The 16999-nt window shown below is 35.5% G+C and overlaps 1 protein-coding gene and 1 non-coding gene across 2 annotated transcripts; one reads left to right on the top strand and one right to left on the bottom strand.

Annotated features, from left to right (window-relative positions):
• Positions 1–4144: 4144 nt before the first annotated feature.
• On the bottom strand, positions 4145–5748 carry LOC148771571 (uncharacterized). The gene has a single exon (XM_088815433.1). The coding sequence runs from the start codon at positions 5525–5527 to the stop codon at positions 4409–4411; it is 1119 nt and encodes a 372-aa protein (XP_088671559.1). The 5' UTR covers positions 5528–5748; the 3' UTR covers positions 4145–4408.
• Positions 5749–12069: 6321 nt separating this feature from the next.
• On the top strand, positions 12070–12176 carry LOC148771570 (small nucleolar RNA R71). The gene has a single exon (XR_016030604.1). It is a non-coding gene; the product is annotated as a small nucleolar RNA R71 (small nucleolar RNA).
• The last annotated feature ends 4823 nt before the right edge of the window (positions 12177–16999 follow it).

Genomic DNA, 16999 nt, shown 5'->3' with positions numbered 1-16999 from the left:
AGCTAACCAGAGCTCCAAAGACCCACCACCAGGAAAAAAAATAAAAGAAAAAAATTTGAAAAGTTAACTAATTTTGAATTTAACTAATGTTGAGTCAGTTAACCGGTTCTCCGATGACCCAGGCTACCGCCGCAAAGATAAAATAAAAATAAAAATAATAACTGAAAAGAAAAGGTCGGGTTAGACCGGGTCAGGTCGGGTCGGGTGGAATGGGATATGGGTAGGTTGGGCTTATCTAAAAAAGAAATATGTAGGGCTATTTTGAGAATTTATATTTTTGTGGGTTTATTTGAAATAAAAGTAAAAGGGAAAATGTATTTGTAGTAAAATTTCATTCCATGCACCTAACTCAAATTCACTCAATATCTTATCATATCATCAAAACACACACAAAAGATCCTTTTAAAACTCCCAATCTCGGGCAAAAATTAGAACCCTCCAAACATCTCGGTTGTTCCACAATTTCAAAACTCTGTCAAAACTCGAAACAAACAGTGTCCAATTTCAATTTCATTCCAAGCTTATTACTTATCTAGTGAAGGCAATCTAAAACATATAAAGCACATAAAAAGTGTTTTTCCACCCCCAAACTTAAAATTTACATTGTCCTCAATGTAATTAGAACGAAGTTTAAGGATACAATACACCTTGATTAGTCGAAACGTCCTCCCCGGGTACTCCATCATCTCTTCCTCTTCCAAGCAATTTTTTTTAAATATTCTTTTTATGAGGGGTTATTTCGGACGGCCGTCTCAACTTTTGCATAGTTTTTAGGACGGACGTCCCAATTTGCGTAGGTGCATTGTCTCTGTTGATCATCTAGGACATCTGTCTGGAGTTTTGGCTTGATTTTAAGACGGTCATCTCGTGTTTGTGTGTCCGTTATACAACCTGAAAATTCAAACATGACTAAATTATTAGATTCCAAGCTTATATAAATTCTAAGAAAAATAAAAACAACTAGAAATACGAAAATAAAACGACAAATGTTCGGGTCGCCTTCCGAGAAGCGCTATAATTTAAGTCTTCAGGTAGACTTTGCTTCTTGAACGTATCGTACAAGTAATATAGTGGACTAAAAATCCGAGTATCGATCCCACGAGGAATATTCAACTATCTAATTCTAAGCGATAAATTCTCACAATTATGTTCAAGGCCACCCTACATAGTCGAATCTAGAGAAGATTAACTAAAATAAACTAAAATATAAAACACAAATAAAAAGAAAGCAAAAACAAGAAAACGAATGGCACGAAGATTTATCAACTGAAAAGGCACTAGTATTTTATCTCCACCCTATGTGATTATTGATCTCCCAATTCTGTGAATTATGCAAGCAAATAATATGGATTATTAACTTGAGATGCTAATTTAATCATAACCCGCTTCCGCGTGTATTACAATTCTATTATTCAAGACTAAATTACTGTATTCCTACGCAATTCAATCAAGAACAAAGCATTAAGCATAAATTTCAGTAATGGCTACCTAATAGGTTAACTATATTCCTATGCTAACACCACAGAGGCTCTTTTACTATATTTCTAATTGTTAAACCGATTTTCATGAATTCAACAATAACAATAAAGCACATAAATTGATCAAGTTCATGCACTTAATAAAATAAGTAGAAGAAATAATCTGGAATTAATACTTGCATAAAATCAGAGAATTGGGTTCACATCCCACATAGGGTTCGAATAAGATCCTTGAAACTAAACACTTATAAATTTTGAGAATGAAATCATTCACGTTTGTTTATATTTTTGGAGAAGACAAAAAACAATGTTGAAACATAAAGTGGTGTCCATTTGCTTTTTAGTGAATACGTATTTTACTGTAACGATCACATCATGTGTAAAGAAGAGATAAATTTTTGAAATTACTTTTAGAAATGTTTTTTGAAAAACTTAACAAACATAGATTCATTTCGGAGGGGGAGGGGGAGTGGGAAGAAAATGAAAATGCTACCAAACATTTAGAACTTAATAAATAACAAATTTAGTAAATTGTTTAAGTAAAAAGGAAGCTCAAGTACCCAACAAATAGAATAACTCTAAGTTTTGGTTCTATTCCCATCTCATTTTTACTTTTTTTCGGAAACAAATTTGTGTTTGTTTAAGCTTTTCAAAAAAACATCTCAAATCAATTTCAAAAATTTATCTCTCTTCATGCAGCGAAACGATCCGACCGCCACTGTATAAATTAAGTGCCAACTCACTCAACTAATTATTGAATTAGCGATTATAGCAGGTCACAGGACCAATATTTTCAAATTTTGTAATTTACAAGACTAAAATTCTAATTTTGAAATGAGGTGAACTAAATCTTCCAACTAACAAACTTACAGGACTAAGAAACTCATTTTGCTCACTTTATTATTCAAATTCTTCTTCTAAAATACCAGTTTCCGGCACATTTAAACAAGATTTGACAACTACAGTGTAATTTATCTCGTCTTAAAATATAAACAAGGATTAATGAGATATAACCCCCTCGTTAGGAAAAATATTAGGACTAACCACCTCGCATTATTTTTAATGGTTCAAACCCCCTCACAATTAGCAATTACTGAACTACCCCCATAATTTCTAATAGCAATGACCCCCCCACTATTTTCCCTAAAACTGCATATCTTCAACGTCAATATATTATCTCCCCAATTTTCGCTAGTCAGCTATATTTGTGCCAAGAAAATAGCAAAACAAATCTGCAAATATATTGGATACTTTCCCAGTCGCAACAATGCCCTAGTTTCTTACATTTCTTAAAAAAAAAAAAAAAATTGTGTGGGAATCGTTGAGAAATAAAGATCGGCAACAATGGTGAAAGGTAGCAAGAAGAAAATATGTAATTTCTTATACACCCATCGCTCCCCTCGACATCTATTAACCTAATCTATGTACATTTACCACATAATTTCTGTTTTTGACACCCTTCTCAGCGACTCCGAAGGACAAATCAAAGTCTCCTACATCAACGGTATGCAACAGTACGCGACGACGATATGCAACGGTTCAGAATTCTTCCATGGTTGATTACTCAAAAATGAAGTTTGTAAACAAGCTTGTTTTTTAGATCTACAGATCTATGGTCGCACTATTTGTTGAATCATAAATATTTATTTCCTATTAAATTTGTTTTATCAAGAGTCCACAACAAAGAGGAGATCATTGTTGTCGAAAAACATAAAATAGTGTAGTAGTCTACACTTAGAATCAACTATAAAATCGGATAGTTCACTATATTTTTTCCAAAGTCAACTATAAAAATTAGATAGTCAACTACAATTTTCACGATGTCAACTATAAAAAAATGGTAGTTAACTATATTGTTGCCAGAGTCAACTACAAAAATTAGATAGTCAACTATAATTGTTCCGATGTCAACTATAAAAAAAATTGGTAGTCATCTATAATTTTTCCATTAATTCACTATATTATTTTTCAATTTAAGATACTATGGTGTTATAAAATTGAATACTCATGATAAAAATCTCATCTCCGGTGAAAACATGAATTTCATTAAGTAGAAAATAGATTGATTTCAACGACAAAAAAATGAGATGTAGAAGAAAAGATAAAATGGTGAGAAGAAATAGAGAAAAATAAAGAGAAAAAATGAAACAGAAACAGACGAGAACAGAGGAAATGAGGGAAGAGAAAGGAGAGAGAGAAGAGAGAGAGAGGAGACATGAGAAAGGGAAAGAAGGAATAACAGAAAAAGATACGAGAAGAAAAGAGGAAATTATGGAAGAGAGAGAAGAGAGAGAAGAGAGAGAAGAGAGGAGAGAGGAGAGAGAAAAAAAAATAATAAAAGAACAACATGTCAAAAGGACGGTTGAGAAGAGAGGGGGGGAGAGAGAGAAAGAGTGGGGAAGAAATGACAAAATTAGAATAATAAACACGTGAGGGGGTCTCACATTTCCTAATGTTAATTTTAGATTTCTTTACAAATGCTAAATATTAAAATGGGCCTGAACTCTATTATTTTGTGTATTGATGGGGTTATCCCTCATTTTCCCTGTAAACAAACATTACTTTCATTCTCAAATTATTCCCTCAAAATATATTTCCGCAAAGTAAAATGAAAATAACTCTAAAAACGAATCCAAAAATTATCTAAGTTTTTCATATCATAGATGAAAATGAAAAGTAAAAAATCGATCTTTGGAGATACTAAAAGATGCTAGTCACCGATGTAGAATTCCTCACTAAACGATTTATAAGCCAGTTACAAAACATCAATACTAAAACCTTGTCCAGGAATCGTAAAAAACAACTAAGTTTAGCACCAAGAATGCAATGCAGTATAAATACTCAAAAAGTATCTTTACCTTCCAATCGGCCAAACGATTTACGCTAGGCTTCGGTAATCTAAAGTTAAAATAATAAAATTAATTTCATAATCAAGATTCATTTAACCTCATTTTTTTGCCACGGGTTGCACACTTTGGCGTCGATACATGGCCAACTTGATGTTGATAAGGGCCGACAAATTTGTCGAAAAACTGCTTGTCTGATATGCTGTACATTGTACTAAAGCTCGGCCACTTTGAAATCAAATTCTTACTTTCCAAAATCCTTAAAACTTGCAGCCTCGGTTTATACCTCTTTTCAACGCTGCATATAAACGATATCGGGTGGCTGATAATACACGCCATGTCGTACTTCCCGCTAGAAACGACAACCTCTTTAACCTTATTCATCTTCTCCACAGAAACAGCAAAAGCCGGAACCGACTTCCTAAAAGCCCTCAAAATGTCGTCTTCCGAAAACCCGAGATCCCGAAAAGCCTGTAACTTCATTTCCCACGTCTCGTCGCTCATCGAAGCAACTGTCCGAACTGCGTGAATGAACATTTTCGAACCCCTTTTGACGCCCATTTCCTCGGCCTTATTCGCACATTTTCTTATATTTTCGGGATTCTGTAATAGAAACCTTGGGAACGAGTTCACCGTCCGAATAATCTGTTCCATGGTTACACAACAGCTCTTCAAGAAATCGACATTCGGCAGTAACGTCTTCTCCAAATCTTTCACCAAAAACCACCCCGATTTCTTTAGAAGCTTCGCCACCTCCTCGTTGGATCCCAACAAAGCCCTGAGCACGGATAACGAGGGGATGAGGATATTGTTCGCGCTCCGAAACAAAATCGACGGGTTATGCGACGCTATATCGGCAATGTCGTTGCCCGAAAACCCTAAGTCCTGGAAAATCTTGATTTTGGGCTTGATTGATTTCTCGAGATTAGCTGATACCAAAGAGGGTTTGTATTTCACGATTTTCCCCAATTGGGTGCTCGAAAACCCACCTTCTTTGAAGAATGAAATAACTATATCAGATTTTTCGGTGTTTTTTAGATTTGTTAAATCCGAATCGATTTTCCCCAATTGCGTTTCCCTAGACGATGCTGTAGTGGAATTATACAAACGGGGAGAAATTGAGAAATCAAAGATGGATTTGCAGAGAGATGAAGGTTTCTTCGTGAACAGAGGGATGGATTTTTGGCGTACAAATGCTGCCATATTTATTATAGATACAGCACCTTTTATATATATATATATATATGAATGAATGTATTCTTTTTAAACTTGAAGAAGAGAATTCCACTTGCCTGAGAAATGCAAAGCACGGCTGCTTAAGCTGTTCTAGGGCTCTTTCAAGGGAGAGTGGCCGCAGTTGATCTCAATTTTTGACAGTTGATTTGTTAGAAACTCAATTTTCGCCCATAAGATTGAGCAAATTACATAGAGCCCCCAGTTAAGTTAGATATAATTGCATATAAAGCCCTTCTATTTAAAACAATAATACAAAGATCTAGCTTAAATTTTAGAGCAAATGTCAACTAGGCCCATGACAAATGCACTTAATTAAAAAAAGGGCATCCTATTTTTTTGTCTTGCAAATATATCCACATCATTCAAACTTATTTGCTAATACGGATTCATATTTTCCAAAACTACCCTCAACTCCTAGAAACCCTAGTTCAACTTCAATTTCATGATTTACACCCTAATTTTGTCTAATTTCACCAATTAACCAATTTTGACCACCACCGCCGATCTTCGGCCGTTGACTTTTTTTTTTTAAATTCTTCTGAATTTCTTTTCCGGCAGGTTAGCAACCGTTGACCGCCGGTCTCCTTCGTTGACTTTTTTTTAATAACTTTTTTCATTAATATTACTGTCTTAGACTACGATATTACTGTCTGAGAAAGTTGTCTGAGAAAGTAATATTGCAGTCAAATACAATAATATTATCAAAGACAAATATTGCAGTCATATACAGTAATATTATTTTCAAAGACAGTAATATTATTGTCCTGACTGTAATATTACTTTCAGACAATACTATTGTTGTAAACACAATAATATTAATGTATTAATTAATTTTATCGTCTTGAACTGCAGTATTATGTCCCGACCGTAATATTATTGTCTCTGACAGTAGTAATATTACTATTTTGGCATTCAATGTCTCAGACGGTAATTTTGTTGTTAACACAATAATTTTGGTAGAAGAAAAAAAGGTTAAAAAAAAGTCAATGGCGGCAGACAGACAGGGAAAAATATTTTACTAAAAAAATAAAATAAAATTCAACGCCGGAATTCGGCTGGAAAAAAAATCCAAAAATTTATGAAAATGGGGGGTTAATGTGATTTATTTGTTCAAATCCGGGGTTAGTGTGCAATATTCATAAAGTTAGAGTATAATGGATGAAATTGATGAAAATTATATTATGAAGGGTATTTTAAGACATGAGGATGGGTTTATTTGTTAAACGTTTTTCTTGTCTGGAGTTATATGCACTTAAGTCTAGCCTTATGGGCCTATTTGTCATTTGCCCTAAATGTTATACTAATACTTTACACATGAAAGCGTAAGAGAATTATTAATGCTGGAAGACGATTTTGTTCTTTCGTATGTAAAACTTATTACCTACGCTTTTCATCCCGTAATGATTTTTTTTGGTTGCAAATACGAGACTCTTTGGTAAAAGTCATTTAGACCCTTGATGCTACTGTGTTGAGTGCGTCCACCCTTAGGCGTATTCTTAATGAGTATGTGCTTGCCTCGGGTCAACTAATTAACTTGGATAAATCTACCATGGTTTTATGTCCATCTACTACGAGTAGGAGAATGAGGGTGATCACAAATATTGTTCGATTTCAAGTGGTGGATAAATATGACAAGTACATGGGTATGCCGCCATCAATGGGATCATCTCGTAAGGCGGTTTTTGGTTACCTCAGGGATAGTGTTTGGAATAAAATCAAAGGCTGGAGTGAAAAGAAGATATCGAATGCGGGGAAAGAGGTTCTTATCAAGTCAGTCCTACAAGCTATTCCATCCTATCATGGAATAATGGTCGAGAAACTGCCATTTGGGGTGACCCATGGTTAGTGGAAGATGGGGCATTTCGAATTGTTACAGGACGACCAATCAACTCCTCATTTCCAAACGTGGTGGTTGATCTCATCGACCCAAATATCCGATCATGGAACACAAATATTTTATCGGAATTCTTTTGGCCAGTGGATAATCATCGAATACTAGCGGTTCCTATTGGAAGTGATCTTTCAAAACATACGGTAATCTGGGACTATACATTGAGTGGAAACTTCTCTGAGAAATCATGCTATCAAGTTATTCTTGCTGGTCGAGTGCACACGAAGGATTCGTCGAGTCACCGAGATGGGGCAGTTAGTGGAACGGTAAAAAAAAGTTGGAAATTTATTTGGTCTATTCCCGCTCCCCCAAAGTTTGTATCTTTACCTGGCCGGCCTGCTCGGATATTATCCCTACCTCGGCGGAACTTTATCGAACAAATTTATCATTATTTATATATTATTTATCTTGTAATCCATTTTAAATAACCACAAAAACCGATTTTTATGGTAAAATTGAACAATTGAACAATTGCTTGGAGTTTCTTCAATAGTGAGTACAACACTATTAATTTTGTGGAGAGTTTTGAAGCAGCGAAATGTTTATAACACATAGATTTTTTTTTTTTTTTTTTTTTTTTTTGCCAGGGGAAATTTGTTGAAGACGTCGAGAAAACTTAATTCTATTGAGATTTTTACGCAAAGAAAACTCAATTATGTTGAGGTTTTTTTTTTTTCACGTGCTCCTATCTTTGAGCTCCTATCTTTGAGAAGAATATTTGATAATTATTTATCTAGGATGTATTTTTACTTCCGGATGGATGAGTTATCGAAATAAAACCCTATTTTAATAAGAGCAAATGACAAATATGCACATAACAAGAGCACTTAATTAAAATGGGACATCTAACTTTTTGTCTTCCAAATAAATCGAGCTCATTCAAACTTATTTGCAAATATGGAAAATCCTTTTATATATATCCAAATTACCCCCAACTCCTTAAAACCCTAATTCAACTCCAATTTCATGATTTACACCCCAATTTCACACATTAACCAATTTTGACACCCCCAAACTTGAACTTTTGCTTGTCCTCAAGTAAAATCAAATTAATAGCACAAAACAAAACCATACATCTCATTACATAGATCGATGGGTCAACTTCGCGTTTTCAGAACTTACAATTATGATGATAATTCATAGGTATTCGCAAGCTTAACATTCAACGGCACTTAGTCACTCACTATTACCAAAAACCACAAATCATACAATTGCTTCAAGTATCCAATATTTGCAAGTTAAAGATAGAAAGAATTTATACTTACATGCATATATTTGACTCCAAATACTCACCAAATTATTTTACTCAACTAATATTGAACAATAAGCTATTGGGATCATTGGGACTTTGTGGCTTTCAATTGTTAGGCTCTTTGGTCCGAGGTAGGTAATATGGGAATGTGTGGCTAATTTTCTTGAATTGAGGTGATTACGCCAAAAATTGAAAGATAGGCGTTTGAAACAATGAATTCACCTCTAGGGACTTAAATAAACTCGATTCTCCAAAATTCACACGTCAACACTTTTGCCTTTTAGGCAATGGATCGAATTTTCAACACAATTCAACAACTAGTCCTTATTTCTCCCTTCTAATCTATTCTTCTTCTTCTTTTTTTTTTTTTTTTTTTTTTTTCTTTTTTTTTTTTTTTTTTTTCCGAAGAACAAGAAAGATCTTATAAAACATTTCGACCGACTCCAAGGGATAATTATTCAAAAATCTCCACTTTTCTACCTTCCACATATTGGCTAAAAGAAAGAACACCTTTTCTCACCGAGGCTCAAATCAAGGTTCTAAGGATAAAAATTTAAAGGTAGGCTTGAAAGGCTCAAACGGTTCAAAGAAGGCCCAAATCACATCCCAAATCGCTTACTACCCAACACTTCGTATCATAAATGTCTTAATGTGAGATTTAAAACCGAACAAAGCATGATTGAGCACAAATAAATTCCAAATTTAAAATGCAAAACATTCAACCAAAGCAATGCATAAGGTGTGATTCCTAGCAATAATTCACTTCTACGTTCCGTTGAATCGAAAGCTAAACAAATACTAATTCCTTATCAACATAAAACAAGCAATTTCATCATCAAACATTGGCCATCTCCCATCATCATAATTCATCGATGCATCGAACCAATTTTTTTTTTTTTTTTTTTTTTTTTTTTTTCGAATAATAAAACGATAACTAAAACAAAAAAAATAACGCAAGAAAACTAACAAACAAGCAAAACACAAATATAACCACCCCCAAACTTAAAATTCACATTGCCCTCAATGTGATTCGCCCAAAGTTTAAGGATAGAAAACACCTGTTTAAACGGCGTTTTTCTTGCCCTTCCCCTTGCCTTTAGAAGTGATTTCGCCTTGTGAGGTGCCCTCCCCGTCACGTCCTCGTTTCCCCATGACTTGAGAATGCGTGTGGAAGGGATTAGGAGTGAATTGATGTGCAAAATTTCCCCCAAACTTGATTTGGGCAATTCGTCGAACACCTTGTGGGCGTTATTGATGGAATGGGTTTGTGGAGAAATTTGCACCTTTCTTGAAGCCTCCCTGCGCAAATCAACAAGAAACCACCAAGATTAAGTAGTATGTGTGTGTAGTTGGTGAATTTCTGGTGAAATTTGTCAAAGAAAAGTGAAATTTTTGAAAGAGGAAGGCTAGGGTTCGAAGTGGGGGAGAAAGGGGATTTGAAATTATGATTTTTTTTTTTTTTTTTTTTTTTTTGAAAAATAAAATAAAATAACAGCCAAACTAAAAATTTAAAATGACATAAAATACAAAAAACGAAAGCTCGGGTTGCCTCCCGAGAAGCGCTAAGTTTACAGTCTTCAGCCAGACTTTGTTCTTGCTCTTCAATTCCTTAGCTTTTGAACCCATCTCCGTACTTCCTTTTGGAGAAAGTCTTGAATAAATGGGTTGATCCGATTCTTCTTTCGACTGGTTCGTTTAGGAATGCCCTTGAATTTTTTCTTCTTGATGTCATGAGGTTTGCCAACATCGTCTCTTATCACGGTGTTTTGAGTAGGTGTTGTAACCAACTCAACCCTTTTCTTTTGTTCTCCTACATGCACATTAGTATCCACAAAAAAATTTAAATCATGTAATTTAACAGGAAAAAGTTTAGAATCACTTACCTCATCAAGAAGATAACATCCATTAGCCGTAATAGGCTTTTCATCCACCCGGTACACCTTGAAGATCACTGTTTCTTCCCCCACACTCATTCTTAGCTCTCTCTTTCCTACATCAATAATTGACCTACCGGTTGCTAAGAATGGGCGTCCTAAAATAAGGGGAATATTTTCATCTTCCTCTATGTCTAGTACTAGAAAATCGGCCGGGGGTATGAACTTATCTACCTTGACCAATACATCTTCAACTATACCTAAAGGGTGAGTAAAAGATCTATCGGCTAGCTGCAAGGTCACGGAAGTAGGCTTAATTTCTCCTAAATTCAATTTCTCATAAATTGATAAAGGCATTAAATTTACGCTCGCCCCTTGATCACACAACGCCCGCCCAAAATACCTAGTACCTATTGTGTATGGAATGGTACAACTGCCCGGATCTCTAAGCTTCGGTGGAATTTTATTTCCAAGGATAGCACTACTTTGCTCATTGAGGTCTATGATTGCTGCACACTCCAGAAGCCTCATCTTCTTCGATACAAGTTCCTTTATAAACTTAACCCAATTCGGCATATGCTTAAGCGCCTCAACAAAAGGAATATTAACATGCAATTTTTTAAGATAATCCAAAAATGACTGAAATTGCATATCAAGCTTGGAGTTTTGAAAACGTTGAGGGAAGGGTACCTTGGGCGTAGATTCACTTACTGCGATCTTTGTGTTGCTTGGCCCGACCTCGGTCTTTTCTTTGGGCTCCTCTACAATAGGCGGTGGTGCAACGGACTTTTTAGGACCTTCCTCTAATTGCCTCCCATTTCGCAAAGTTACTGCATTGCACTGCTCGATGTTGCTCTTTCGAGGATCTTCCGTATTCGACGGCAATGCTCCCGATGGCCTCGCGTTTAGCTGGGTTGCAAGCTGACCCATCTGTGTTTCCAAATTTCGAATGGAAGCTTGAGTCGACGTCATGAATTTCGCTAAGATGTCAGCGAGGTCAACTCTTTGGGCCGGAGCTTGAGGTGGATTTTGGAATTCGGGCGCTGGCCTTTGTCCTTGCTGATTTCCTCCCCATCCAAAGTTGGGGTGATCTTTCCATCCCGGATTATAAGTGTTGGAGTACGGGTTCCTCTGTTGTCGGTTGGTGTCATTCACGTAATTTAGAGACTCCGTTTCTGCTAAGCACCGGTCGGGACCTTGGATTGCATGGACTTGCTGGGTCTGCAACGCTGCAACTTGCTTTGATAGCTTTTCTAACTGGGCGGTGATTGCGGTGACTCCGTCTAACTCCAAAATTCCTCCCGCCTTTATGGTTCCGCTATTTGACCGGTCCGATGCCCGCATGTATTTATTCCTAGCGATTCGCTCCAAAAGTTCGTATGCTTCGTCATAGGTCAAGCTCATGAACATACCGCCAGCTGCTGAATCGAGCACCGTTCTCGAATTATCTTGCAATCCGTCATAAAATATTTGAAGTTGCCGCCACTCTTGAAGACCATGATTGGGGCATCTCCGAATTAACTGTTTGAATCGCTCCCACGTCTCGAACAATGCTTCACCGGCTTCTTGTAAGAAGTTTTGTATTTCTCTCCGGATTCTCTCAGTTTTGGTTGGGGAGTTGTACGTATTCATGAAGAGCTGTGCTAGCTGGGGCCAAGACGAGATGGAATGCGGTGCACGAGTTTGTAGCCATTCTCTTGCGGCTCCTTGGAGAGAGTGCTTGAAGAGGCGGAGCTGCAGTGCTTCCGGCGACACTCCGTTCATCTTATGCGAATCACACGTTTCGAGGAAGTTGACCAAGTGGAGATGCGGATCTTCATGAGCTAATCCGCTGAATAACCCATTGTTTTGGAGCATAGTAAGTAGTCCCGCTCGAATTTCGAAATTGTTGGCTTCAATGGGGGGCTGCTGGATGCTTGATTGAAACCCATTGAGTGTTGGAACGGTGTACTCATGCAATGCTCGTTGACGAGGTGGTGGATTAATTAGCTGACGTTGCTCTTGCTCGTTGACGATCTCTCCTGCCGCATTCGGTAAGCGCCCTGGGTCATCTCCCCTACGATTATTCTCTTCTTCCATTCGCATAAAAAGTACCTAAACAAAAATAATAAAAATAAAATAAGCAAATAAAATTATAAAGTAAAATAAATAAAACGGCTGAAGTAAGAAAAATTGCTTAAATTTGATATTAGAATAAATAGATAATATAGTCGTATTCCCCGGCGACGGCGCCAAAAACTTGTTGGGTGCTAAATACCAACACGCAAGTGCACGTATCGCAAACAAGTAGTAAAAGTGGACTCGTGAGAGTCGGATGTCGATCCCACAGGGAATACGCAAATTATCTAATCCTAAGTACCAAATTCTAACAATTACGATTTTTATCCAGCCTACGCAAGTTTGTCAAATAAAATCAATCAAACAATTAAACTAATTATGAAAGCAATTAAACACGAGAAAATATCAATAAAAACGGACCTAGGATTTTATCTTCCCCCTATGCAAAAATCGCTCACCCAAAACCCCTCAATTATGAAATATATGATTCATGATTATTAACCCGAGACACTAATTTACTCATAACCCGCTGTCGCGTGTATTATGAGTCTAGTATTCATAAACGATTCACTATATGTCTATGCAAACCAATTATGAATAAAGCATTAACTAACAAGTCTCGTAATTGGCTACCTAAGGTGATATCTGTATGTCTACGACACCACATGCAATTGACACACTCATCCGGTGAAAACTACTCGAAGGCTCTTCTACTCACCGTCTAATTATCAAAATAGCTCTGTCGAGTCAATCCCAATAATCACAGATAAAGCACATAAATTGATCAAGTTCATGCACTAACAATCATATCAAGTAGAAGAAATAATCATAAAATCATAATTGCATAATCTCAAGAAAAAGGGTTCACAATCCCTACATAGGGTTCCAACAAAATCCTAGATTAAAAACTTAGCTCCGCATAACGAAAAACATAAAAGTAATAAAAATCATAAAAGCTATAAATAAAAGTCAAAGAGGGGAACTAGGATGAAAGATTCGTCAAGTCTTCGTCTTCGTTCTTGTGCTCCTTGATCGCGTGTAGAAAGATGAAAAATAAAAACCTAAAGATTTAAGATAAAAGGTAAAAGATATCTCTAATTGTGTGCTTGTGGCCTTTAAATAGGGTGCAAAACTATAATAGGGCGGGTTTCCTTGTGTAATTAGGATTCCTTCACTGCGCCAATTCGACCATCCGGACGGCCGTGTGAGATTTATGCCTACAATCCGCACGGCCGCGCGGTCCTTTAATTCTCCAGAATTCTGCTTTTTTCACTTTTGACCCACTTTTTCTCCGAAATTGCAGTTTTCACCCCAAAAGTTGCCAATTCTTCAATTTGCACCTTAAATACAATTAATAACCATATTAAGCACCAATTATCGTAAAAACACACCAAAAGCTCCAATTAAAAGGTATAATTAAGTGTATAAATATACACTTAACAACCCTTATTCTAATTTGATCCCAATTTTGACCGCCAGCACCGGAGACGCCGGTCAGCCGACGGAGACCGTTGGTCTTCCTCCGGCGTTGACTTTTTATTTGTATTTGAATTTTTTTTTCTGAAAACTTTTTTTTGGTCTACACTAACTATAAAAGGCATATGAGGGGGTTTTCTCAAATAATCCCTAAAATATAATTGGAGTTGTAAAGTACAATAAAATTCAAGGAAAAATGAGGGATACCCGCCTCATTTGGTAAAATAATATAGTTTGAGCCAAATTTATAATTGACCATTTGTAAACAAACTCATTTAATATTTTTTGAATTGTGTGACCTCCTAAGTTTATGTTAATTGTTAATGCCCATTATGCCATTTTTTGTCCATATTTTTCTCCTACTTTCTCTCTTTTCTCCTTATTTCTCTCGTATTTGTCATTTTATATTGTCCATTCATTTTTCTCTCTCTCTCTCTCTCTCTCTCTCTCTCTCTCTCTCTCTCTCTCTCTCTCTCTCTCTCTCTCTCTCTCTCTCTCTCTCTCTCTCTCTCTCTCTCTCTCTCTCTCTCTCTCTCTCTCTCTCTCTCTCTCTCTCTCTCTCTCTCTCTCTCTCTCTCTCTCTCTCTCTCTCTCTCTCTCTCTCTCTCTCTCTCTCTCTCTCTCTCTCTCTGTCTTCCCCGATTTCCACTATTCTCGTCTGTTTCTGTTTCGTTTTTTTCTCTCTTTATTTTTCTCTATTTATTTTCACTACTTCACCTATTCTTCTACATCTCATTTTTTTGTCGTTGAAATCAATCTATTTTCTACTCTATGAAATTCATGTTTTCACCGGAGATGAGATTTTTATTGTGAGTATTCAATTTTATAACACCATAGTATCTTAATGAAAAATAATATAGTGAAGTAATGAAAAAATTATAGTTGAATACCAATTTTTTTATAGTTGACATCGGAACAATTGTAGTTGACTATCTAATTTTTGTAGTTGATTCTGCCAGCAATATAGTTAACTACCCATTTTTTATAGTTGACTACCAATTTTTTATAGTTGACATCGTAAAAATTATAGTTGAATATCTACTATTTTTTATAGTTGACTTTAGGAACAATACAGTGAACAACCCGATTTTTATAGTTGACTATGGGTGTAGATGACTACAATATTTTATGTTTTTCGCCACAACAATGATCTCTTCTTTGTTGTGGACTCTGATAAAACAAATTTCATAGGAAACTAATATTTACGAGTCAACAAATAGTGCGACCATAGATTTGTAGATCTAAAAAACAAGTTCGTTTACAAACTCCATTTTCGAGTTATCAACCATGGAAGAATTCCGAACCGTCGCATATGGTCGTCGCGTTTCTTTGATTTTACCGTCACTGAAATTTGGGAAATTTTCAGTGATTCGTGTATGAAAAATAACATAATTAATCAAACAACTATTAAATCCGCAACAAATTTAAGTGAAAATCGATTGTCGATTTCAGGCTTACCGTTGCATAGGATTTTTGTAGGAGACTTCTATTTGTCCTTCGAAGACGCTAAGAAGGGTGAAAAACATAAATTATGTTGTAAAATTACAAAAAATAGGTTAATAAAAGTGGACGGGAGCCATAAATGTATAGAAAACTACCTGTCTTCGGTTTACTAGCTTTCACCATTGTTGTCGGCCTGTATTTCTCTGCAATTCGCACAAATCTCAGTTTTTCTTTTTTGTGAACAAATGTAGCAAACCACTATTTTGTTGGAACCGGGAAATGATCGTATGTATTTTGCAGTTTTATTTGCAATTTTCTTAGAAGAAATATAGCAGACTAACAAAATTTTGGGGAAATATTACATTGAAGAAATGGTTGAAGATTTGCTGATTTGGGAAAAAACAGTGGAGTTCATTGCTATTAGAAAATATGAGGGTAGTTTAGTAATTGATAAATGTGAGGGGTTGATTCTATTTAAAATAATAATAGGTGGTTAGTGCTAATATTTTTTGTAATGAGGGGGTTATGCCTCATTAACCCTAAATTGAATAGAGTTTTATTGCACAATAAATATTATTATTATTATTATTATTATTATTATTATTATTATTATTATTATTATTATTATTATTATTATTATTATTATTATTATTATTATTATTATTAATATTATTATTATTATTATTATTATTATTATTATTATTATTATTATTATTATTATTATTATTATTATTATTATTATTATTATTATTATTATTATTATTATTATTATTATTATTATTAAAAAAAAGAATAAAATAGTAATATCCATAACCGAGAAGGATAAGTACTCTTTTCTGGCCCTTCGATGAGATTAATCTGAGCCGTACACTCATCACCGACTCTTCTATATATACCCATCCCCTCAAACTATTGTCTGAGTTTGGTTCTCTGTGTATGTCGTTTCGTCTTTTTAGATTATTAGATTAGATTAGAGTCTGGTTTGATTATTGGTTCTGTTTAATTGTATTTATCATCGTCTCTATGAAACCTGCGCAATTAAATTCAATTCAATCAGCGGCGATTATCCGTCGCATGTTTTTCTTTTCCTCTTTCGATATACCGTCTGATTGTGATTCGGATTGATAATCGGATCGTCGTGGATTCGCCGGCGTATCTTTGCGAGGCCGTTTGATTGTGATTCCGGTTTGGTTTTCTGTTGGTGATTTTGATCCGGCGTGGTTCTAGGGTTTGCTAATCGGCTGATTTGATTTTTGAAAAAGATTATTTGGCGAAGAAGGCGCTTTGAATGCAGGTATGTGATAATTGTGTTTATATGACAATTTGTTATTCTGCTCTGCTGAAAAAGTTTCTTCCTTTTGATCTGTATATATGTTTTGGATGTTCAACCTATTTGTCTGCTGATTAAGATTTGATTCTCCTTATGATACTGCTTTATTACTATT

This window comes from Erythranthe guttata, chromosome 3 (assembly GCF_056151865.1).
Source record: "Erythranthe guttata isolate IM_541 chromosome 3, IM_541, whole genome shotgun sequence".
Taxonomy (NCBI): Eukaryota; Viridiplantae; Streptophyta; class Magnoliopsida; order Lamiales; family Phrymaceae; genus Erythranthe; species Erythranthe guttata.
Note: the sequence above shows the minus strand (reverse complement) of the source record. Positions and strands in the feature narration are given on the sequence as shown.